This window comes from Necator americanus, chromosome I, assembly GCF_031761385.1.
Source record: "Necator americanus strain Aroian chromosome I, whole genome shotgun sequence".
In the NCBI taxonomy this organism is placed as follows: domain Eukaryota; kingdom Metazoa; phylum Nematoda; class Chromadorea; order Rhabditida; family Ancylostomatidae; genus Necator; species Necator americanus.
This window is the reverse complement of record NC_087371.1, coordinates 13,055,800-13,082,512: the sequence shown is the minus strand read 5'-3', so window position 1 is coordinate 13,082,512 and position 26,713 is coordinate 13,055,800. Positions and strand designations below refer to the sequence as shown.

The following is a 26,713-nucleotide window of genomic DNA, read 5'->3' as shown; positions in this document are numbered from 1 at the left end:
CTATCTAAAGCTTATGACGTTTCCTTGTTCTATTTACAGTCTTCACGGTTTGTTGCACTTTACATTTCAGTCTCCTTCCTGTAGAGCTTTGTTGAAAGCAGAAATCTTCACATTCAATATTCTTTTGAGGTGCATTTTTATATAGGCTGTTCGTTCTCGGATAGTAGACGAGGGGATAATTAAAGTTGATTTTCTCTTTTTCATAGCTTTTTGTTTCCGTGGTTGTTTTTTTTTTATGGAAGTTGTTTGTCTCCAATCTAATTACGGTTAACTGTGTAGGCCAATTCACCTGTTAATGCTGCAGCATACCTGGAAAGGAAAATGTTGTGGATAGGAAAGAAAATGTCACGCCAAAGAGTACTGATGTCAGATTTTCTGCATAGAACTAGCCTTTTGTCAGGGAAGAAACTTGACTAGTATACTTGCCAAACTTCCGAAGGCTCCTATTACACATGTACTGTTCTATTACGTATGAAAACAATTCCCACACATATTTATTTTCCACGTATTTTTCATAGCCTTTTTCCTCTGGAAATCCTACCTGCTTTGATAGGATCTTCTCTTCCATCTTTTCTCGCTAACCACGAACTCAAATTGACTGTCATCTTGGAATGTCGAGGAAATGTGTTGTTTCCTGCGTAGAAACCGGTTGTTTGTGTGCATTTGTCTGATCTTCTGCGGCCAATGTCATCTGCAGAGTTTCGAGCCTCTACTGCATGCTGACGTTTTCGTTTGCTTTTGATATGCCTGAAAAGTTCTTAGTATGTTTACATTGGCCTCGGCGCGAGTATCATTCGCGATCGGTCTGCGTCTTCGCTGATCGCGTGCTGTTTCGTTGGTTCCCTTGTCCCAATTTGGTTGACGGATGATGTGCTAGTCTAAACACTCTTTCAAACCTGTATCAGCATCTCTGGATCTTAGCTAATTTCACATTTTGAATGGAATATCGATTACTTCGCCGGCTGTCGTTTGCACGATGAATTTCGAAACTGCCTTGATGACGTGTGCATAAAACACGTGTGAGTCACTCGGCTGTTGCTTTGCCCCTTTGTGAAGCGTCACTTTTTTAGGCGCACTTCCTCAGACCACTGTTTCTAACAATTCCGTATTCATGGTGTCCACCTGTTCGCCATCACCTCCAACTGTTCCCGGTGATCCACTCGGAATTAGCTTCGAAATTATGAATCAGGTAGGAAGGTTCGATTTCCGTACTCGTGCAGAGCTGGCGCATATATTTACACACTATTGTGTTCTCAACAAGCAGCTTACTTACTTTGTGCACAAAAGCAGTAGAGCTCGAATTTCCACGTCATTCTTTAAGATATCCGTCTCGCCGCTGAGCTCACACGAAAACGAGAACATGGATAACGTGCTTCAGTCCCAGTCGCCTGGACTTCAGTTATCGATCGGCGAGATCACAGTGGCGTCAGCTGTAGCCAGCGAGAAGGCGCGGGTACGACAGCAATCTGCGATGTTGGACAAGGTGAGTTAATTGCTTTGCTTGCAGCCCAGTCACTGACATTGTAATGACATAATTTTAGTGGCTGATGGCCAACGGTGGAAATCTTTATCCGTGTCGCGAGGACAAGGAAAAACTGGCCGCACAAATGAAGATGACCTACTTACAAGTGAGTCACGTGTCCTCGTAAACTTTTGATGTCTTTGTTCCTTGTGTCTATCTTTTATTTTATGAAATCATTACATTATTCCGACCCGCGTTTTCCTGCGAAATTTCTCGGTGTTGAGAAATCACTTTTGTTTATAGGATTAGAGTTTTTGTTGTCTAATTGCGACATATATAGCACAATGCTTTAACACCTCGCTAATATTTGTGACGTTTTTTCAAAATATTAATGCTACTCTAGGTAGCTGCGTATGACTAAGTGGGACAAGGCAGTTCAACATATTCTATTATCGAAAAAAAAAACATGTAAGCATCATGTGAATTACTTAATCGAAATTCGAGATTTTTTTTGTTTCTTGTGATCGATGCTATAAATTATGGTTAGATGTAGTAGATAGGACCCATTTTTCTGCTGCTCACTCTGTTTTCTTCTTCGTTTCTGTGACTGCAGACATGTTTTTTTTTTCTTTCTATTTCCGGCTGCTGAGTGCTAATAAGATAAACCAGTGTGCGGGCAAATGAATGCTGCTACTTGAAAGTCTAGACCTTTTTAACTAGCATAACTAATTAGAAATTGAGTATGATAAGTAATTGTATTAATTATTAATTCAGTTCAAAGCATTTTCTTTACCTGATAGTAGATTTTATTATAGAAGTTAAAAAGTCGTCTTACTGTTACTCTTCGACTGTTTTGTTTCCTCTGGTTTCTGTGAAACTTGATTCTAGGAGGTGACTAGGTGAGGAAACTTGTAGAGAATTCGTTCAGTCGAGATATTAATCTAGGGGTGATGAAACTAGCTTTGTGAATTACTATCTGTTTCGAAGGGATGCACTCTAGTGTCGATTTTTTTTCTCTTTAAGTGAGGTAGCTACAGAATCGTCCCATCGAATATTCCACTTCCGATTGCGTTGATGTCCCTATGTTTCTGTGAACGATACGATCTTTCGCTCCTATACTACGATCGTCTCGTACTAGACTTGACAACATTTCGCGTCGTAATGTTATACCCGACGTACTTTTCTATCGTTTCCGTCAGCGTATCACTACATAATGTTGCTCACATCATTCGGACGTGCTGATATTTTTTCATGGAATGGAAGCAAGAGAAGATTATATTTGTGAACGTTCCCTGGGCTTCTCGTGAGTGTGTTACCTCTTGCTGTGTGGCTTGTATTGACCCTTCGATGCGATGAGGGATCTCCCATTGACCCCTCAGCGCTATGCTCAAATATCGTTTATCGTTCATTTTATGCAGGTGGACAGAGGAAAGGCAGTTTGCTGGGTTTTGCGATAGGAATAGCTGGCTCAGGCGCGGAGGAGTTTGAAGTTATTGTAGAGGTAAAGTTCCAGATGACAAAATAAGCGATTAGTTGTTTCTTATACTAGAAAAGTAAAGAAAAAGTAAAAGTTAAAATACTAGGAAAGTATTTGATACATTGGATTCATTTGAACTGTGCTATTTTGGATACGGACTAGAGCTGGATTGGTTCGTGAGTCTTTTCAAACACTCATCTACCAGGAAACTGAATAGGAATTTCGTGGGTATTGGATCCGGCTGAATTTAGAGCATAACATCTTCGTTTATGTCGACGTATGAGTTCACTGATAGATGTTTTGCGTTTTCATGGGCAATTTATGATAGTATAGTGTATAGCATATAGTATGATATATAGCTCTGAATATTCGCTCAAGTGGTTAAAAGAAAACACAAATGGTTTACGAATTCACGAAGCGGTTCATTTTCGTATTTCAAAACGTTTGTTCACGTAACCAATCGAAATTGGTGCTGATATAATGTAGTTAATAAGAGGTTGATAAGGGAGACATAAGTGCGTTTATCAACTTTTTCACTTTTTTTTCACAACCTTTTCAATAAGTAGGAAAGTTGTGAGTATTTACCATTTACTTTTTTGCTGTTGGTTCAACTAACCTAGGATTAACACGGTCAATCAGTTTTGGATTTTGGGTAATCGTAGGTTTGGAGGTGAAGAAACAGGAACGGCAGTCATCATACCACCATCAGCCAATTTTTTTGACTAGACGGAATTCTCGTAACTGAGAAGAAAGTTTGAAGTATGAAATATATCTTTCCTGAACGACAGCTCGTTGAAATATTGTAGTGTTTCTTTTCGCTGCGTTCTCTGCGTTTCGCGTTTCCGGATTCTTCATGAATAACCGTGTTCATTTCTGCGCGTGAAAAATGAGATTTTTCCCAGTGATTCTCCATAATTGATCGTAGATCCAAAAGCGGATCGTTCACTACGCCACCAATGTGGCAAACTTGAGTTGTATGATCTTTATCGCTGTGATTAGATGGGACGTACTAATTACGTTGCAACGAATGCTCGCTCACGAAGCTGAGCTTTTTCTAGAATCTTTTGGAGGGATCCAGGCAATTTCAAGTGACTAACTTTCGCATAAATTTTGTAAGAAATAAGTTTAGAGTGATAGTTGGCGTATACCTCTCTACACTCCTTTCACATGTTCTTTCTACAGATACGACAAGTTGCATTTGCAACTTAAATGCAGCAACAGCAGAATGCAGTGCGCCAGTGATTAGGGCCGCTGCCCGATTAAAAAAAAAAACGCCTGCGCAATTCCCGCCCATGTTTCATTAGTGACGCTACCATGTCCGTTGTGTGTAGTCACTATTGTCATCATGAAGAGGGAACATGCAATTTTTTTTTCATTTTCCGCGTTATTGCTCTTAGCTAGTGTTCATACAAGCGTCTTTTATTCGAGTACGGTAGTGGGAGAGAGCCAAAGGTCGATGTGCTGTCCCGATCCGGTTTTTGTGCGGGAAAATCGGACGGACAAGAGAGAATGGCGGGAATTTTGAAGGTTAGCGTTTCGTTGCACAGGGACATGAATGGTGGACGTTTTACACATTCCATCTTCATATCATATGCATATGTGTAACTCATATGTTCAGTACTGTAGGAGAATATCTATAAGTGCAGACATTTTTCAGGAGTATCTAAGAATAGAATGGCTGTGTCGATAATTCGTAACCTGCAAATGTAGGGTTCAGCGAGATCTGGGAATACGATTGCACGCTCAGACATGCAATCATGACGTCAACATGGCTTTTACATTAACGTCATGATGGTGTGGAACGTGTTAGAATTTACCGAAGCTGGAATAGAGAAACAAGGCGTCGAACGGCTTTCACTGATTCTAGTTTATCAATTCATCAAAGCCTGTAATGTTCTACCTGAGTTGTTTTATCATGGGTCTTCTGTTTTTAAAATACGCAAAGAGAGAAGAAGATCGAGGCAGCGAACATTCTGGTAGTAAAGTCGATGCAGTGGTCTATAGCACCGGTTTTACTACCACAATATCCGTTGTTCGATCTTCTGCTATCTTCTGTGTGCTGACATGAAACATGACGGGTCATGCACTTCTCATTCGTTTCTGATATTGTTTTATACCACACTTTAAACAGTTTGTTCAAAATCTCTCAATACAAATGAATGAGTCTACCTTTTTATTTCTGTAATAGAATTTTTGTCCTCTGAAAATTCTAGTGTAAGAAATTCGAAAGCTAAGGGAGGGATGGGAACGAGAATCTCTGGAACGGTTAATCATGAAAGCTAAAAATTCCCATGTTCGTCTTCATATAATTTAAAAAACAATTCAGGTAGGTTCCACCTATTCCAATTTAGTGATTTTCTTTCTTTAGTAATTTGGTAGTGATTCTAGTACATGTGGAAATTTTGTGTAGCTGTTTCAATTCACGCTGATTAGGTGATCAGTAATCTAGATTGCTGGAAATGCCAAAAGTATTGGTGGGTGAAAGCAGTGGTGTTGAAGATTTCTTTCACAAATTCTGAAATTGGTCTTGTCTTCTATCATTTCATTTTTTTGTCGAGGTCTCTTCACTTTCTTGATCTATTTACTCCTCGCATGGATAGAAGTATAACAAGGATTCTAAAGAAATGTCAGGAAATACGCCTGATCCTCTTCCTCTTCCCTTTTTGAATCCCACAGTCCCATCGTATTCAATAGACGGCGCGACCTTGGAATACGCACGGGCGAAAGTTTTTTTTTCTGCGCTCGCCGCGGAGACCTTTTTAATCCCATCGCCGAACGTAAGCTGGTGATGATTGACCTGTTGATTTTAGTGAACACTTGCGGCCCTCGCAAGTACTACTTTTATGGAGGCAGTAGCGAAAAGGGGTTTTTAATATATCTATTGAAAAATTCTCTACGTTGTGGTAATGAATGTGGTGTTGTTAAAAAATTCTTTACGTTGAGGTAATGACATAGGATGTGTACTTCCTGTTTTTGAGGGCTACTGGCTGTATTTGTACGCGGCGGGCTTTGGTTGGCTGAGAAGTGCAGTTGAAAGTGTCCCTAACGTTGAGTGCGATATCCTCAACTAATGTTTGTGCCTCTTAAGATAGCGAACAAGGGGATATGTCCAATTTGTTTACTGGTGATGGTCAGCGGAAGCAGAATTATCTCGTTAAAAGCGTTATTCAATCACTGTGAAAGCGTATTATGGATATATGCATGGAAAGACGCTCCATCAACGAGAATAGATTAAAAACACCTGGAATTTCATCCTATTATCACTCTAAGGAACAATGAAACGAGCAGATGCATAACCACCTGCAGCTGTCTGTCATTTCACATCAAGTTCCATCATTACGGGCCGTAACGGTGCTTATGCGTCCTTTTTACACCCTGTCACCCACTTCCTTCCCTAAAAACGAAGAACTCGACAAAGAATTCGAAGGCAGAAAGTCCAGATTTGGGCCACGTTGCACCCGTCCCTCGACGGCACAAAGACAGTCAATCAAGACGTCAGCCAGATGGTATCGGTGACTGTGACGAAATAGCGTGTCCTCATGAGAGAATCTGAGTGGACGAATATTCAACACAACAAAGAAAGTAGCACGTGAAGCTGGGACGAGTCTCACTATGGATGTGAGTGGAGTTCGGCACGTTTTACCGGTTGGAGTTAGAAAAGACGGGGACAATAGACGAAACGACTAACACTAAGGACAGAAAAAAACCAAGAGAAAAATCGTGTAAAGAAGGATAGAGAGGAGAACGAAAAGAGAGGAATGAACAACAACGTTCATTAACGGCTTCGACAATGACTACTCGAGCAGAGAGAAACTGCGAGTGCGATACTATCCACAAGGCAATCAGCTGACTACGCGTTCGCCTCGGCCTTGCGTTGTGCTGTCTTTGCAGCTAGGATAACAAAAAGTCAACTGATTGCTGGCATCTAGTTTCCAAATGAGTGGACGTTTAGCCAAATGCTAAAGAACTCACACACTCAGATCTTTCGCCTCAACGACTAAACTGTGTGATTAATTCTGTCAAGGTTGCGTGAGTGGGAGGTTCTGCAGAAGAAAGACAGCATCAGTTGAATTTTGTCACCGTGTCCTGAAATTTTAATGTTCTCTTTCGATTTGACATGATAAACAAAGGGGAAAGCATTCCTGCCCCCTCATGCTGTAGTCGATTTCACTAATGAGATCGTGGAAAAAACTGAAACAACCGTGTTTTCCGCGCTACGAGTCTCAATTCCACCCAGCTACTACCGCCGTGTAGCTGATTTCGTTAGGAATCCTTTTCAATATCAGTTTTCAATCGTTACTATTATTCCTAATACTACAGTACTTTTTTATCATCTGAGTATTGTCTATGAAATAGTTTTCTGAGGATTATGCCCTTATTTCTGACTGAATTCATCCGTGAGAAACTTCGAAATTCGTGGAGCAAAGGTAGCACTTGAAACAAATGAAAAATTGAAACGTATCCTGTTCTTTCACTTAGTATTTTGAAGGTCCTATGGTTGTTCCCTCAGGGTTACCCGCAGCGAGCTGTTTTTGTTTACGCCAGGCCAAGATTCGGGGAAAATAGCAAAGAAATTACGAAAAGCTCCTGCCTGCACGAGTGTTTTTGGTGCAGTTTGTGTGTGTATTCACGTGTGTGCATCTTATAGTTGTTGTTTATGTGCAGAAATAGTTGTCATGCATAGCTAGCATGTTTAATGTTTGACAATGTGTACTGTTTTAGTTGTGGTCAGATCTGGAGAAGCGGGACATGGCTGTAATTAAGTTGAGCGTGCAGAAAAAGAGATTGGCTGCAATGCAAGTTACAGTAGAGCAGGTACAGGAGACCCCCTAAGCGAATATTCCCTGCACTGGAGCTATTTAGATTTCTGCATAGTCATCGTTCGGCCTAATTGCACCTATTGAATCCCTTAGTTGTCGTTCCATGACACGATTGATGACTTTGAAGTTTTGTTGCATTTAAAATCTTCTCCCACAAGTATTATTGGTCTCATAGAGCCGTTGTTATGGTTGTTCTTACAAGGAGAACGTTAATCAAGAAAATTGTAGTTTGTAGGGCTGTAATTTCTTGCTCTAAGAGCAGGAATTTCTCTGCGCAATACATTCAATTGTTGGAATTCAATTGTTGTTGACATAGCGATAATTGTTGACGTTCACTTTCTGTTAGAAAGTGTCAAGCTAAATAGATTATTGTTCCATAAAATTACGCTGCTTTTTCAACAGCAATCAATCCTGAATCACCTTTTTTTAAATTTGTTGAGTACTTGAATTACGACTTGATTGGGAGTGCCTTACATGGAATGTCTTGTGTACATGAAATGTGTTGTGGAAAATTGTATTGATTTGAAGGGTGACTGGCAAGGGCAAAATGTCTGCAGCTGAGTCGGTTTCCGAGAAGAAATGTCCTGAATTGCTTTAGTTTCGTTCGACATCAATGGCAATTCCGAGCCTGTACCCATGTTAGCATGGACCTGCATTTACACCGAATTCACTCTTCGAGCTTTTTTCAATGTTGAAAGTGTGTCACTTCATATTGGAGTAATGCAACTTGTAATCGAATGTTCGGATGCAAATACGGAAAAATGATTGAAAAGCAAGTTTTGTTGGAAAAATCCAGGCTCATCTAGTTCAATTGATATGAGTAGACGTTCTATTTCGACTTAATTCACACAAATATCACTCTGTCCCCTCGCTAGCACTATAGATTCGTTATGCAGTGGGGTTACGAACGCAGCTGTGAGTAAGGAGGTCGGCGCGCGTTCGCATTTTTTTCCATTAGCCGCGCGTGTTCGCTCGGCCCATTTGTCTTCTCTGGATAACGTGCAGTGCGCCCGTTTTTTCCATTGAAGTAGAGGCTCGTAAAGCTAATTGGAGTGAATAAGCACTTGACTTCGAGTTAATGTCCCCCGAAATTGCACCGGTCGTCTGCCGAGCGAAAACAATGCGTCGCGCTGCCCGAGGGAACCCGTTTGCCGATAGTACGAATCCGGTACAAGCGCACCCTGCAATACGTCGTAGCGTGTAGTGAAAAAACCTTCCTGAGGACATCCAACAAGACATGATTCTAAAAGATTTTGCTAGCTACAGAGATTACTCCAATGCTTGGGGAGTTTTGTTCTCGAAAACCTAAGTTCTACCTAGAAGCGTTCTATTGCAACATAACATATTCCCTTTAACGTGGGAAACCTAATAGTCTTGATATTGCTGGAGAAGTGTATGATACAGTAATTATTATATGTAACTGTCATAGAAGAAGCTACTCGTAACAATTTTAGGATTATTTTCAAAGTTAATCAGCTGAATTTACATATTCAGTTCAGTGGAGAATAAACAAGTGTATATTGCTTGGTTTGCTCGCTTCGGGATTTTTGAAGTCGTGATGTACTGAAGCCTGTTTCGTGTGCAGTTTTGGCGTTATTCTAATGGGACAATATTTTCGCACGAAAGTAGTGTTTCTTTACAGTCACTATACTTTTAAAATCTTTGTCGAAGAATACATAGTCTGCTTTTATACTTAGAAAATTAACATGAATTTTTCAAAGAAAGAAAGAAAAAAGAGAAACGGTAGCAGTGACTAGGTCGTTATTACCATTTGAGAGAAATAACTATGTCTGTTTTGAAAAAGTTGTCTTCAGCCCGCCGTACCTTTTCAAATACATCTATTCCGCGCACAACACTAGATTTTTAGTTAGCTTTTCACCCTAGTTGAAGGCGAGATAAAAGAAATGCCTGAAAAATCCATTTTTGTGAATTTGGTGCTCCAACATTTCAATCTGAGCTGTGTGCAATTAAGGTCCGTAATAACAACGAGAATTGACATGTGAAAGGACAAAAGAGGCTATCGAAATCGAGTAATATGATCGATAGAATTGTACTTCGAAAACAAGCGGCGTGCTAACCAGCCCACTGATCTTTTGTCATTTCATAGAACTTTCAAGCCATATCCGTGTAGTATTTTTAGTTTCTTACCCTTGTTTCATGGTTTTGCATATACTCTTTACTCAACGTTATCGATTTTCAGGTGAATCGTTGGTTTGCCAACCGCCGTAGGAAGCAAACGAAGCGCACCAAAGTATGTGGTTATATCTATCATCGTTGTTGCTTGTTTTTCATTCGTTTTCCCTATTCTATAGAACAGAAATCCAACATATTTAATAGCCAATTCCTAAACTTTTGAGAAGTTGTTTTTTTTTTGCTTTTTTTCTCTCCAAGGAAACGTCTCAGTACCTTGCTTTCGCTTCTTCTTCGAGGAATTGCATAGTATAGCTTATTATATATATCTGATATATGTAAATATTAATAGCGTATGTTTCTTTTAATCTTTTCTTTTCTTCTGCACGACTATCAGAGTAGTTCCTATGCCCAGATCCTCTCGTGCCTCTACCCTCCCACATTGTTTACTCGTGAAGTCGTCTGACCAATCAAAATATGTTCTGTCTTGTGATTTCCGTATTTTTAGACTGTCCCCTCACCTGCCAGTGTTACTCCAGCAACTGTAAGTCAGGAAAGCACATCGCGGCCGACAACTCCTGTATCAAAAGAGAATGTGATGACGCAACTAACGCCAGATGTGATCTCCGCTTTTGCACAAGGTGAGCGAGTGTCTGTTTCGATTCTGTTTCTTTGACCAGTTTCGCACGTATTTCAACGTGTTCTTAACTGCGATCACTGATAGTCATCCGCAAAGTGCGAGGTGGCGACATCTAATTAGTAGCTTCCATTTCGTTCTGGTTTACTACGACATAAAAATGTTGTACAAATGTTTATAGAATCATCTTTCTGATTTGTACAGTTGTTTTGTTGAGGAATTGCTCACCTGAGGAGGTCCGGTTTTTAAGTCTTTTTTAAAGATTTACGTTAGAATTCTTTGTTGTTTCATTATCAGGTTAGGTCTTGCAAACTGTCTTACTTTTAGCTGCATGGAAGTATTTGTTCTTTTGTTTTAATTTTTCGCACTCCTTTCTACTTTTCTCCACTGATTCGCGGTGCTTTTTTTATTTTCTACAAATTACTTTTCTTATTTATTCTCTACTCTTCATTCTTTCTGTCTGAAACCCTTCTCTTTTTGTCTCTATAATTGACCTTCTATAATTCTTAGGAATTGAAAGTTCTTGTTTGTGCTACCTATGAGACAGGAGAACAGTAGCGTCCGTAGATCGTTCCACAACGGCGTTTCATGCTGTGAATTTGATGAGTATACCGAGCTGACCCTGAGCTATTCTCTGAGAATCTCATTTCTGAACAAGAAGACAAATCGCTGCGTAGCAATTCATCTTGTCGCCATACTTCTTTCTAGCGGTGAATTTTCGTATTTTGCCTTCCCGTTGTATTGGTACCAGTTATTTTCTTACACAGATCCTTTTTGTTTTTATTTTTAATGTTGAAGTTTGTCATGATAGCGGTATTGCCGGTCACAACAGTAATTTTGGAGAACAGAGTCTTTTCGAAAACGTTAAATGTCTTTTTCTACAACTTCCTGGTGGAATACGCTATTTCGGCTGAGAAAGCTTTACGTTGTGTTCTTTGCTAATACCTATTCAATGCTCTTATAACGATTTATGCATATATTTTTATGCCCGCCATTGCGATATGGGCATTCCTATTTTGGTAAACGCAGAGTGCACTTTTGTTTTGAACGAACGCGGCTGCGAGAGCTCACCCATTCCGCCATTCCATTCGATATCACGTGCTGTGCCAGGGCTGAAACACGTGTACTGGAATTGATGGGACGCTGAGGGTGCCTCTTGTAGTTTCGGTTCGAAAAATATTCTGTTGAAAGATTGTGAGTATACAGTAGTTCAGAAGAACTGCGAATGAATGTAAATAATCGAAATTGCAGGAAGGGTTGAGCAAAGGAGTGAGAAGAAAACAACGGAGAATTATTTCAGTGAGGATATCTTAATGTGTGGCAGAACACTTAAGTCGTAATATTGCATGCGTCAGGGTGCTAAATTTTTAGTTGGGCGTAGAAATTGTTTGTCTTGGCAGAGCTATAATACATGACCCAATCTGTTTGATCAAGTTCTTTCGAGCGAATTTCATACAAAGCTAACTGGGATATAACGTCGTAGATGACTCATCTTTTTGATTGATCACTATTGTGTAGCGAAACTGGTTGCGCGTCCATCGATCGATTAATTAAGATCGATCGAGTCCTTTGAAGTGCGCTGTTCGTGTTCAGTAGTACTTTGTAGCCACTTTGAGTTGCTTACCGACTACAACTGTATAGATGTAGTAGTGCTCATAGACCCATTCCATGGGATCTTTTGATTGGTTTTCATAGATTTATGCCGTCAGTACTGACCGATTGCTTTGACTGTTTGATCCTTCGCTAGTGTAGTGTAGTGTAGCGGTTAGGGGTTCCGCTTCCTGCACGATCGATTGGAGGTTCGAATCTGCCCTAGTGCTCACCAAGCCTTTTATCCCTCCGGGGTCGATAAATTGGTACCAGACTTGTCTGAGAGGATAAAAGCACTGACTCGACACATCGGCTAGCCACTGCAAGTCATTGTATAGGCCAGTTACACGTTCGTGAACCTCAAACTATTCTGAATTGAAGTGAACGTGGGGGCGCATCCCAAGCGGATTGATTAACATCAGAAACTTTAACCTTTATCCTAACTTTATAGATAGCCCTCTTCGTACAACTTTCCCCTGCTTACACTGCGCTGGCAGTTCTGCGCTCCGATTCAATCGTAATGTCTGGCGAGCGCTGACTGCAGCTAGCAGTAGTAGCAGCAGCAATCTGTTACATTCTTCGTCTTTTCATTTCTCTCTGTTTTCTGTATTCTTCTAGAGTATCCAACTATCTCACCTAACTCCACATCCTTATTTTTCGGATTTATGTGTGTTCAATGCGGTTCCAGAGAGGACGGAATTCGCTCCATTTCCCAGACACAAGTGTGCCGAAATAATATTTAGTCACAGCAACAGGTTTATTGCAAAGATTCTCTAGGGAATCTTGGATGCTTTTCTGTTCTATCGAGATGGATAGGAACATTTGAGGCGAGAGAAAATCTATTTGAGCTATTTATATCGCGTGCCGGTCGTGATTATTCTGTACGAGCAGACGGTGTTGTAGCCATTCGCAGCGGCAGATGATAACGGCGAATGGTCGTTATCCACCATCTGTTGGACATGTTGCCCACATTCGCAGCCGTATACCGCAAAGAATTGGGATGTATAGGATGGAGATTATATTTTAGATCACAGGGTCGCAAATTGTTGTGAAACAGTGTTGAGTGAAACAACAAATATTCAGGTTATATCCAAATGCGTATTTTCAAAGCGTTCAAGTGTCTATTACAAATCGAACCATACTTGTCAAGTTCATATGATCTTCTTTGGATCCTCATTAGCTAGATCTTAATTATCTAAAAAAACGGTAGTTGCAGACTGGGCACTGGAACAAATCCAGTCTCGCGAAAACTGACACACATCAGTTATTCAAATATTTGCGCTTAAGAACCTCATTATCATCATTTTACATCAGGAAATTGGACTTTTAGCAAATGTATTGTGTGTACTATTGTTATGTTATAACCAGACATGAAGGTGAATAAGCACACATTATTTACAATTGCCCTAAGAAAAGACTGGTTTGTCTTAGTCGTTGCCCGGAACTGTGCCACTGATTCATTTTTTATGTGGCCTATTCGAGGACATTCTGAAGTTTGTTGCACTTTTCCATTCTGTGCGAGGGAGGACTTGTCCGTTCTCCTTTTCACCACCAAAACTAGCACTAATGAGAATAGAAACGTCGAAAAATTACATTGAGTTCAGATATTTGGTCGATGATCGCAGCTGAGGAACTCCTATGTTGTGAATGACAGTTTTAGTACAGTTGAGTGCAAAGCGAACGACAATCGTACTATTAATTGTGGGCACTTCGGCGTCGCTTACTAATCGACGGAGGAACGCATAATTAAGTCGTATTACCCGCTGACCTATGGCGCTGAGGGTGGATTACTTCGCAGCAATAGAAATGCGCATTGATTTTTGACGAGGTCTCTTTGTAGAATAGCAACATTTGTAACAACTTATGCACATTATGTCTTTTTTTTGCTCACAGCTGGTTTCTCGCATAGTCACAATTTTTTATAGCGTCAATTACAAATAGTAACTTCGCGACTAACGTTGCTATGCGACTGGTTTCTTACACCGTAAGCTGTGCGGATTTAGTGGAAAACAGCTATATTTAGGAAGTGCATATTGACGGTTTCATTAAAGCGAATGAAAGGCTTTAGCGGGAACTTGTGGGAGTTTTGGAGCTGGAATTTAGAGGTAATGTGATGCTGGAGCTGCAAGTGCAATGAAAAAAGAAACCAGAGCTAACCAGTTTAGTACACGTGGTGGTTATGGTGAAAGTACTTTTTTTTTTTTGAGAAATTCACGTTCTTCTAGCCACTATGTCGTAACATTTAGTTGTTTGCTTTAGTCAAAATCGAGGATCCAGAATTGATGTCTCCAGTGCTACCTAACCAAAAACCTCTTGCTCGAATTTTACTCAAACATTACAGATTTCTGAAGAAAACGGGACTTTTTGGAATACCTCAAATATGAATGTATTAATAAGCAATGTAGAAAACGTCCAGCATTTTTCTTATTCTAATCCATCTAGAAATCCCCAGAGAGCCTTCAACGAACTGGAACACTTTGTTCCAAAACCTCTGCATTCATTGGGAAGCACTCTTACATTACATTGTCTGAGTTTACTTTAAACAGAAGTGATCGTGACGTTAGTTAGATGTTTTTTGAGTCTTCTAGAACGAGATTCGTGCAGATACATGAGAGCCCTAGGTAGGTTACACAGCGAAGCTAAAATTAGATTATAATTAAAAAAGAATTGACCCAATCATCAAATACTATGTTTTCGTCTTCAGGACGAAACTTGTCTTCACAGAAATTCCTAACGTATAAAAATTCCTTTGGACTCGAATAGTAGGAGCAGGAGCGCGAAAAGTGCGAGTAAATGTGACCTTCAGAGTTTGAAACTGCGGGTAGCGCGTGCAATCGAGCCAAATGGCGCCAGACGCAAGATGGCAGGTATCCATGACGCACCGATCATATCGCTATAGTGCACTATCGGAGTGGCTGGTTTGTAGCAGAAAAACACCACTTTTAATGTCCCATGAGCGTACGATTAGTGGTAAACTGGTTAATACTGTTCATTGATTAAATTGTAGATCATCTACGGCTATGTTCAGGTTTTCGAGCGCAATTTGTGTTGTGACGTATACGTACTCGACCGACTCTTTCTCCGTTTTCTTTCGCATTTTTTGCACCGACAGCGCACTCGTCTCTTGTCGAATCGTCGGCGAACCCTTCCAACAAGGATCTGCGTCCTCTTCGAAGCTTACATTCTTTTGCTAGTGTGTGTTATGATCCTCTGCCGATGTTGTACACACCGAGTGCCCTCACAACACTGAACCTTCCGAAGATCTAGCCTGCATCGTAGTTGTCGCCCTTTCTGCCGTCTCTACCCCCGTACGGACTGTCTCGTATCGCCCGCGTAGCTGCGCCGCCCGTCTCTCCTCCGTCGTTCTCTCATACAACACACCGAGTGTGAGCGTCGGTCGCGACGGCCAGTGCGGCCTCTCGTTCGACCGCGCCCGCTCGGCGGCCTGGCCGGGGCCGCCGGCCTCCCCTCATCGTGTGCGTCGATTCGTCCCGTACGTACACTAGCATTGCCAGCTATGATGCTGCGGTTGGTGCTCCTCTTGCTTTGATTAGGGATTTATAGTGATGGTTTCTACCTCGTAACCTGATTTATTTTAGTTGTTCTGTGGCTTATACTTAGTTGTGGTCATTCAGCTTCGCTTTTATATACCAAATTCTCCACTTCTTCCGACTATCCTTGTGTTGGGGATCGGAGAAAGTTATAACCTACTATCATCGATCTAATTCAAATCGAATAATCGAACGCATCGAATATTCAACGAAAATTCGAATATTTCGGGAGTTAAAGCTTGCTCTCATCTTGATATTTTATAGATTAGAAAGATACCTCGGAAAACGCCTAAGTAGTATTTCCTGATATCATTCTAAAATCTTATTTTTGATGAAAAGAATAAAACTTTTGGAGAACGAGTCAAGTATCATTTGAGTTTTGCTCTATTAGTCGATATTATATTGAGTGATGTTGACTTGCTTAGCAGTTGTTCGGTTTGAAATAATCCTGGTTAAAAGTATAGATTTACTTGCGAACATAATTTTTCAGAGTTCAAACAAGAATTCTCTAGTCCTAAAACAGTTTCAGAAGGGGCATTAACATTTTAAGTTTCTGAGTGTGAACTAGTGTGAAATCGCTGTGCCTAGTTTCAGATTGTGTCCTGAGTTTGTTTTTCAGTTTAAACTCTTCATTTGCCTCGAATTTTTTCCGATTCCGCTATTGTCACAGCTATTCGGACCGACCCATACGAACGAACGCATTAACGTATCGCAACGAAGGTTTGACAGGATATGGAATAACTGCGAGTAGATAGATACATTACTGTTCCTTTCTCAACGGGTTTTCATGTGGGTCCAGGGACTTCTTTCGTAGAGACTCGTAAAGCCCGCTACTCTTTTCTCAACCTTCATAATATGTTTGAAAAGGTCCTGTTTGGGTAATGGCCTCCGTCCGTAATAGGTTTTTATGATGCGACGACACGGAACGTGTCGTCGTCGACACGATGACGTCAGCAACGGGTCATCCACTGCGTCCGGCTCAGGCAAACATACTAGTGAACACAGTCGCGGTTGCTAACTCCCTAAATCTATATTTTCTAGACGAAATAACCTTGGGAAAAACTCAAGAAACGTGATAACCTTGGCGCGTGGCTCTTAACGTGGAGGAGGTATTATCATTGTCGCGGATCTCTTGTACCGAGGAGATTGATGACAAGCGCGTCGACAGTTGGTCGTCGACAGCGTGTCGACTTTTGCTAAATGCTGACCAAGTGTCGTGTTTCACTTCTTTGACGTCACATAACGTTTCGATTACCCCTTTTACTTCTTACTTGAAAAAGTTACTTATTTACGTTTTTGTATGAAATAAATGGGGTGAAAGGTGGAAGTCGCATGCTAAGGGATTGTTTCGAACACTGGCGGAGCACTAAGCTCCACAAGCATCGCCTAAGTTTGCTGAAGAAAGTCGCAGATTCATTCTAATTCGATTCAGTTGATACACGCACAGTTTAATATCTTATGAATTGAGTTTTTGGTGGTTGAATTTCTCGAATTGCTAGCGGAAGTCGGTCTAACCACTCCACTTCGATTTCGCGTTCCACTTGGAATTTGGGACACCTGACTCATCATTATCAATGAATCATCGCCCCCAAATAGTGACTTAGTCATCAAGGATCGATGCAAATAGTATCATACAATGTCACCAACTGCGATGACATTTTCAAAGCTAGAAGTTGAATGATTTGGCTTCCCTATCATTTGTAGTACGATACTATTCTCCATAAAAGAATGCTGAGGTGCCCTCATAGGAAATATATTTCTTGACTATTGATAAATGAACGAGAATTGCAGAGAAATTGCGAATTTTCTATGCTAAATATTTATTAGAGCAGTCGGATTAGTTACTCACATTGTCGGGGGTTTTTCGTTGACATAGGCGCAATTTGATTAGTGTACCGCGATTGTATATAAGCTTTGTGGTGTATCACAATGTGTGTTCAGCCAGATAATCGTCCACAGCGGTGCTGTGACGAGCGGTACGTTTTTCCTCTGTCTCTCTGGTGATGCTCAACGTCCGAATCTGTTCCCATTCTGTTTCTGTTCCCTCTGACTCACCCTATCTATACGTATCCTATCACGGCCATGTTGATGGTGTAGCTTAAATGCAGCAGCCGGTCAGGCTCAGCAAGAGGTTTGTCGTGGTGCTTCTAGCCGCACATAAAAACCAGCGTCATTGAGTGGACCAGTTCAGCTTAGACCTGTATCAGCTGCTGTTAACCGGATCCGTTGGATTTAAGCTGAACTGAGACTAGCTTGTCATATCCTAGGAGATGCTAAATACAAGTCACCCACCTCATTTATGTCTGGAATTTATCGCTAGATGTGCGAATAAGTGCCGAGTATTCGGACGTTCTTGAACAGATCAGTAACATAAATATGATAACAATATATAACACAACACTAACAATGAGTACAAACAAATCTGCTAAGTGAACTAACTTTATGAAATTATAGAAGAAAAATGATGAGGCTTATCCAAACCAGCGCAGACATGTGATAATCTTCGTGTTATTTATAAGGATTACTTTCCGAAAAATTATACCAGCATACGTAAGTACTTATATATTGAGAAAAATACACAACACAAGGCTTATGGAACGAAACATTTCCTTCAAAGTACTTGCTTTCTCAGCTAAACAACACATTTTGAAGTGATACTGTGCTTCTTCTTATTATTATTATTGTTTCATTAATTTAACCGAGTTCTTCGCGATAGTCTAAAATATAGTTTTAATTTGGAACTGTTCTATTTCCAAACTTGTAGTTATTCGAAAGGAAGTGGAGGCCCAGTTACCATGAAGCCTAATATATTAACTGCATCACCTAGCGGCCGTGTTCCATAGTACGAATTCATTCAAAGATGCCAGTTGCTCCATCTATGGAAATTATTGTGGAGACATAGTCTAGTTCCTAATTCGATCACATTTTGGTCTCCGGAAAGAAATAGTCGTGTTTTGCGCCTCTATGCGATGGATTTCCAAAAATATGGATGTATATTGCAACTGCATATCTCTTTAATTCGAGTGTTCGAATATCCGTTCAAAATCGAGCTTCCCCCTCAGCCCTTTTCACAGTTTCATAGTTATAGTCGTTAGTTCCTTGTCATAACGACGCTGCGTCCCCTTTTTCTCATTACGCGTGTACTGGTGCGACGACCAACTGTCATCCTGGTGATAAATGCACTCTCATTGCCTACATTAGTCAGTGACGTCCAACCTGCGTCTCGTCGACTCCCTCCCTCTCTCTTTCTCCCTCTTCCCGGTTTTTCCATTCTCCGCCATTACACAATGACTCATCACTGATTGACTATTGTCCTGTATATAATAGCTATTAAATGAATCACATGGGAAGTGGTGCTTTTGAAAGGGCTGTCATTGGCGGATGCACTTTTTTGTAAGTAATCGTAATACTAGTTTGTGCAGTCCAACCAGTAATACCGTTCCGTAGAGCTACAGAACTAATTGATCTGAGTTTTCGAGTTATAGGTGGCAGTTAAAAGTCACGTGTTGTAGCGCAGTGTAGACTCGCTCGCAAAGACCAGCTGCAACGAGGTTTTTGTCTTTTCCGCTTACAGTAATCCTAAGAGTGCTTCAAAGTGCACTTGGGATTACTGTACGATGTGTTTTTTCGTTTTCATCTGCGAACTTGTAATGCTTGTCGAAAAAGTGCATTAGCTCATCATTAGAAACAACCATTAGGTATTAAAGGGCGTATTAGTCAATATGCTGGTGTTGGTAATTATGTGAACACAAGTCGTGGCAGTAGTCGTTGCTAAAACTGTAAGGGACTCATCTGTTGTAGGTGGGGTTAACTTGGACCTGCGGTCCTTTGTCGCGGTAAATCAATTCCGTTTCTTATATCTGTTTTTTATCCTTCTTAGTACTCCCAATTGCGTCACGCTGTTGCTTTTAAAAATGTTTCTTAGTAACTAGGTTAGGAATTCCCAAGCGCGCAGCTTTTTAGGCAGAGAGAATGCCTTACCCAGAACTAAAAGTAATGTGCTGAGCGCTATATTGCACAGCAACAGAAACGATAGTCTTTAACATGTCGACAAAAGGACGTTTCGGGGAACAATGCTGATAAATGTATGCGTGTCTGTTGAATTCCTAGATATTTGACTAATGTTAATAACATGACGATGGGAGTGCTTTTACGTGAAATGTTATTTCAGTTGTTGACGTTAGGAGGAGGATCTTGTTGATCCGATCGTCACTTCAAGCGCTAATTGTGATAGTATTACTAGTAAAGGAAGAGCGGCGCGTCTGTCACGTCAACCGATTTTTCGCGCATCTCACCCGTGGCAGGTGTTTGACATCTGCTGCGGGGTCAGATTAAAAAGGAGCTGCTTCTGCGTTCGCTCTTACAACCTGCATAGACTGTATATGAGATATTTAAGTACTGACATACATCTTACATATCGTATTGTAATAAAACTTTTTCTGAGAAAACTATTACGAAATCTCTACCACATGTAATTGAGCAAATTTGCGCATGCTCATGTGGAACACAGAGAGGTATACGGTAGTGAAGCACGTAAATACTAGCAATGAGAAGATTATTAGTAGGGTTATTTAAAGCTGCACATTAACTATGGTGATGACTGTGTGGGAGAACGTGGTGGAATTATTTACTCCTGATGTAGAGTTGGTTAGCACGATATTTGACCCCCTTTATCAGGAAGGTTACATTTGCGTACAAGTTATACGATTTTCTCGTGCTGAGTGATAACAGCTTATCAGCGTAGAGGATTGGTGAATTGATAGTGGTTAGGGCTCATAACGTTAGTAGGGTTTGCGGGTGATTTGATATGAGTTTGGCGGGACTTATTGTGACAGTGAAGTGGCAATGTTTCTTTTTTGAAAGACAGTATACTTTTGTAATGTAACAAAAAATTGGCTTATGTAGAATCAGATAATTGTTTAGTTTTTTCTTTTTTCTTTTTCGTTTTTGTTGCACCCCATATTTTTGCAGTACACACTAATTTTTTTCTTTTCTAGTTTTAAAATGAACCGGTAACTGCAGTTTCCTTTATATTTGTAGGATTTTTATTTGAGTCTGTACTGCTTGAGTTCGAAAAATGAATTTAAGTTCTGTTTGATAAGATTAGCTACGACCGCTAAGCAATCTTGATGGTAGTCCGTGGCTTCTTGTTAGCTCTGGGTCTGTGGTCTCCGTTTTGAGCATTTTCGAAAGCCAACCAAGAAGTCTATATACTTCTGAATTGGTGGAGAACGAGAAAATGCTGTTTTTTAAGTTCACAGATATTGAAATTTGCAATGAAATGCAAATTTTTAGAACTGAACTCATTTAAAATCGTTTTCATGCACACACGTTTGATCATGTCGTTTAATTGATGAGAAAGTTGTGTGTATGTTTTTTTCTGTTTGGAAAATCGTCGATGCAGGACACTAAGCGCTAATCACTTTTTTCTGATTGCTAGGTTTGGGACACTAATCTTCACTTATCTCTATTAAAACCCATAAATTGATTTGGCCAGAGAATATTGTGCATTTAATCTATTTTAAGTGAATTTTCTCTGTGGAAATTGTTTTCTAGTGATTTCTAACATTTATGATGATACTTATACATATTTTGGTAAGAAATGGTACCAGGTTACATCTTAGTACCGAACTATCGTATACGATTATCCTGTTGAGTCTTCGTTTCTTTCCTTTTCCTTTTTTCTTTTATTTTTTTCTCTCTCTCTTTGTGAAGTTATACTCTCCCTAATTTCACAAATGGCCAGCTTTAATAATAGAGCCGGAGTGCATTAAATGCGTTGTTCCCCTTTCCTCCCTAAATGAGCCTCGTTCTGCACTCTTTCCGCTCTCTCGTCTTCGCTTTGCCTAGGCAGAGTGGAGCTGAGCGTCAGCCACATCAGTGCCACGCACAACAGCATCGATTTCGCCCCGCACAGTTCCCTCTGCGCTTTTTTTTTGCGCGGGGACCGAGAAAAATACGAAAAGAGGCATTCGCCAAGAGATTATTATGGGACACGTGATCGAGCACTAGTCGTTCCAACTGTTGTTTTGATTTGTTTTCTTCGGAATGCGAGGGAAAATAATTCCAGGAACGTTTCGAAAGCGGTGATTTCGCAATCCCCCGCACAGCGGCAGCAGCTGTGCGATGTGGCGCCGACGGTTTCGAAATAGCATCGAGGCGGGGCGCGTTTTCTCTCCGTGGGAATCGCGTTGCCCTTTAAGGGGGACTAGTCGTAATTGTAGACCACCCGTGTAGGAGGCCACCTCACCTGCCGCGATGTGCATCTTTATGACTCGTTGTCTTGACGCTGCGCACCGGTTCCAGCGTCATCATCGATGTCGTCAAGTGTCTAAGCAGCTGCGTCCTCTTCTTCTTTAAGATAGGGAGTCTGTTTAGAAGATGGGACCTGCAGCATAGGAGCTGGCAGCACAGAGCGCATAAATCTGGCAGCTGAGGAACCAGCTCCATGATCTCGTTGGTTCTTCTCGGCCGTTTTTTAAACCATTGTTGACTTAGACTTTCTCTACTGTTTGTATAATGGGTGGGCCACGTCGAGCGCAATTCTCTCAACTTTTTTTTCTTCACCGGGAGTTGATGCACTCTTGAGTTGATTGGTGCGATTTCCTACGTTAGGACTTCAGAGTTTCGCTTCATCGCAATTCTTGGTCTTGTGGATTTTGGTTCATTCCTTAATTTAAGTTCTTAATTGTTCCCTATCATCTCACCCTTCATGGTATTGAGTAAGTTCTAGAGCTGGTGATTTGCTGGAAACTGGTAAGCATTGCTTTTGTGTTTCTTACTACTTTATACATGAGTGAAAGGTCGTTTTCGAGCTTTTTTCATGTTAATTTTAATTTCATAGTCTCACCTTACTCGGTTATTAAATTTGCAAAGCAAAGATGCGTAAGGGGGAGGGGGAAGCCAGAACCTCCTCAGGTGGAGGAGTCTGGCGGATGGGGTGCAGCTCAAGTGAAGTGAAGTCTTTTCGTTAACCGTGCAAATGTGATGGTGTCCTATCGCTAACCTCCAAAAATGAAGGGGTCCCTTCGCCATTCCAAAAGTGAAAAGGGTAGGAGCACTGGCTCCGACTATCACATCTTTGTTGCAAGGTTTACTTCACTGATCAAAAGTCGTTAACATAATTTTGTCCATCTGGAATGTCCATTTAAGAAGTACCCTAGAAGCATCTAGAGCAAGCCAGCAGGAAATTGTAAGGAATTTTACTATCGCTTCTCATTTCTATATATGTATTTAAGTTATTCGAACTTCGGCAAAAATTGCCTTCCCTCCCTCCTCTTCCTGGAGCTTCGGGAGAAAAATGAATTGATATTCACAGTTAAGTTAATGTTTTGGAACAACTGCTGAACCTGCATTGTCATCGTAAAGTTCTAGCAGGGAGATTCAAATGATATTTTTTTCCTGTTATTCTTTTTGTGACACCTCACTTTGTTCTATCTCGGAACCATTTCATAATAAAGACCAGTTCGAGGGCTGTAAACTTCCTCTCAGCATTCTCTTTCGTGCCACTTTTTATTAGTTTTCTGTATTTTTCCTTCATGATGTCAAGAAAACATTGACATTTGTCAAAGTGCGATTTATCCGTTCGTGATTATAAAGATCGATTGCGTTAATGTTTACGAAGTGGCTGTCGATAAATTGCTTCAGCGATTCGACTTTGTAATGTACATTGATTTTACCAGACGTGAAACAGTTGTCCGTTTCGTTTCAGCGCTCGCCGCTCAGCAACAACCAGAGATAGACGAGAAGATGGTCGTTCAGCAGCCTCAACATCATCTTCAACAACATCACCAGCAGCAGCAACATCAACATCAACAACAGCAGACGTCATTCCACCATCCACAAAGGGAACACGCGATCACCCCACCGGCCATTGAAGACCATCATCCTCATCATTTAGGTGGAGCTGGCACGAATCAGGTGAGGATTTTGTGCTCTGTGATCTTCTGAAACTCGGTATTCTCAAGTGATTTTCAAGGAATTATTTTATTCGAGAAATTCTTCTGTTTTAGGTGTTACCAGACATGCGTTCGACCTTGGTGTCACCCCTGAGTCCGCACGAATTAGCGGCCAAAATGCTTTCGAACAGCTCGCTACCACCAAATGCGAACAATTTGGCTCAGTACAACCCGCTGCTGCTCGCTATGCTTCAGCCGCTAGCTCTACAGCAGTTGCTACAAGCTCAAGCATTGCAACAGCAGTACCTAGTGAGTGTTACTCTACTTGTCGTGTTATGATCAGTTGACATAAGTTACAAGTGCCCTTTTTCTGCAGCAATTACAACAACAGGCTCTAGCCCAACAGCAAATGGAAGCACAAGCACTATGGGCCTCATCGAGCATATCAGCAAGCCCTGCACATGCTTCAGATAGCGAGGTTGGTGGGGGTTTTTTTGCGTAATTTCGCCAAACTAGGCTGTATGGGCGAGAGGTAGAATGCAGTCAATAAGGCTTTTATTGCAGGCATACTCTGCATCTCATTATTCTCTTTTTATGTCCCGGGGATTTTCTAATTTGAAAGTACAAAAAGAAATTAGGTTTTTTTTTTCCTTCGAGACCTGTCCACTCACAAACAGGGTAGGCCTAGTCTCCTCTATTTATTTTGCTCTCAGTACATTGATTACATCAAATTATGTTAAATTATGTAGGAACCATTGAATTTCTGGATTCGTTCGTCGATGATGGTACTTTTTGTTGCATACAGTTGCAGAACTAGTCCAAGAAATGTGAAAAGCTCATCTGAACTGCGAGCTTCTTTGTATGTAATTGCTGGAGCGAAAAGTTGCGTTTCTGCACTTTTTTTATGCTTGATCTCGTTAGTATGCGAGTGGAACGGGGACGTTCTTTACAAAATTCTTGAATTTTGGATTAATAAGGCTTGTTAGGCGTTTTATTATAAAGTCGCGGTGCTGTGTTTATTTTATTTCTTTATTAAATTTTCGTTTATTTTGGTGTTTCAAGTTCATTTATTTTGGTATTTCAGGTGTCAGAGATGTCTGAGTTGTCACCTCTACCTCAGACAGAGGTTACGATGCGTCCACATTCGCCTCCGTTCAAGGACCCCCACCAACTCGCCGACAAATCGCTGTTGAGGCTTCTGAACCTTAGTCAACTGTCCGAGAAGGAACAAATGGCAGTCGCTGTGTTGGCTGGCTTCGCCTCGATGGGACGTTGAATTTGTGGCCATGTAAGACAGCGTGACGGACGGACGTAGGAGGGTTCTCACTCGTCCACTGCGCTCGTCTGAGTCGTAGCGTACGCCTGGCGGCTGGCTTTTGAGCACCGCTGACACGCTTCCAAAAGAAACACCCAATTCAACCCGGTTTTTTCTCTGAAAATCGTGTTACCCTACAATGCATAGCACGTAGCGATTTTGCGTTCTAGCAGATAGCGTATTGTGTATATTTGCTATGTTTTTCATTTTCTGCTGCGAACTAGATACAATGTCCATCGTTCTTGTTTTCTGGAGACATGGTGGCCAATGGACGCCCCGCCCACTCTTCCTCCTCTCGTCTCGTCGAGTGTTACACCCATTTATTGCTTTGTTTTTTAAATTCCACACCAAGTTCTTGTCGAATGCGTGTCGTTACATGTCAGTGGGAGTGCTCGATATGATGATGTTTTCTATACTACGCGTCTCTGTGTCTCTGTCATGTAGTTTTCTCGTGTTGCAAGGTGTTGTACGGATATCGTCGGAGGTGTGCGTGGGTGATCTGGGCGCAAAACTTCAGAAAATCCTCTAAAAAATCGCTTGTCGTCGCTCGCTGGCCAGGCTCGCTTGCACGCATTCGCCTCGTCCTGACCCGCCCACCGCGCCTCTGATTGGTCGAATACGTGTATTTCTCATCGGGGCCGTGTTAACCGCGCGCTTATCGCGCAGACGGTCATTTTGTATATGAGTTTTTACTCTCCCTCTCCCTCGCAAGAAATGATTTTTTTTTTGTTGTTCATTAAATATTAATTGATTGCTCTTTAGCGATCGATATGTATTTCGTGACCCACTCTCTCTGTTCGTTGCATCTGTCACCTGCTCTCAGTATTTCTCTACCTTTTTTCTCCTCGATATTTTTTATTTCCGCATTATTTTTATTTTGTTCGTACTCGGGCGATTTCCTTCAGGAGTGAGTGTGGATTGTAGCCTGTAGCCTGGTCGTTGGTCGCATGGTTTCACCTAATTTTTGATGAGTTCATCTATTGGCCTTTTTGTGAAACCAAGCGTCATCGAACAGCATTGTTAATGAAGAAGTTGATAACCTGCACGAAAAGCGTAAAAAGATAAAAAAAAACAAAAAGTCAATAAAAAACTAATAAAACGTTCAAAACGTATGTAGTGTTGTTCATTTGTGCAGGAGCAGTTTATTGATGAGTGTAGAACCTCCGCCTTGTGTAGTATACAGCTACGAGATCGTTGGTCTACGAATTCGTTTATGCTGTATTCGAGAGAAACATCATCATGCGCTATTATGATTCATCGTAGATTAACATTGGTGGTCAAAGTTTTTCTTCAAGTTGAAAAGTTTAAGAACAGACAGATGAACTACTTCACAAAGAAATTATGCTAAGACGATACCATATGGATAATCTTTTTCAGAAAATCGAACACAAATATGGTGCGTATGTTCCTGGAAGCGAAGTAATCGAATCGTAGTGCGAAACGGAGTCAACTGGATTACTAAATTAACGTCCGAAGAATTGGTCGTAATGTAGTGAAAACGTCGGGCACAGAGAAACAAGAGTTCTGGGAAAAGACACATCCGATCAAAATAATGGCAAGCGGTGGGATTGACTTTGTTAGGATGCTGTTGACGAATTACAAAATTGATCAGGGAAATCACTACATTTATCTTGTCATTATGATACCTTCTCCGTAACCTACATTATAGAAGTGAAAAGAGGAAATCTTGTAGATTTTTCTGGAACTCAGACAGACCTCCGTACGGCTAACGCTTGGAATGAACGTCAAGCGCTATTGTATTTATGACTTGCTATTAGTAAGTAATGCAGAAGTTCGGAAGGCCGTTCCGTCCGATGTCTTGCAGAAAATGAG

General features: G+C 41.0%; 1 protein-coding gene across 2 annotated transcripts in view; it reads left to right on the top strand.

The window, feature by feature from the left end:
• Positions 1-24,841, top strand: part of RB195_005368 (uncharacterized protein) — a gene marked incomplete at both ends in the record, with an annotated part of 48,829 nt that extends 23,988 nt beyond the window's left edge. Inside the window, 10 exons of one of the 2 annotated variants that reach the window (XM_064177813.1) lie at positions 764-803; positions 1,071-1,189; positions 1,322-1,483; positions 1,542-1,628; positions 9,960-10,010; positions 10,398-10,530; positions 23,379-23,587; positions 23,680-23,874; positions 23,942-24,043; positions 24,650-24,841. In XM_064177813.1, coding sequence (XP_064034920.1) covers positions 764-803; positions 1,071-1,189; positions 1,322-1,483; positions 1,542-1,628; positions 9,960-10,010; positions 10,398-10,530; positions 23,379-23,587; positions 23,680-23,874; positions 23,942-24,043; positions 24,650-24,841 — 1,290 coding nt within the window. Of the gene's footprint in view, positions 1-763; positions 804-1,070; positions 1,190-1,321; positions 1,484-1,541; positions 1,629-9,959; positions 10,011-10,397; positions 10,531-23,378; positions 23,588-23,679; positions 23,875-23,941; positions 24,044-24,649 lie in introns of those variants that run through there. The other variant, XM_013436779.2, reaches the window with a different exon arrangement.
• Between the last annotated feature and the right edge of the window lie 1,872 nt (positions 24,842-26,713).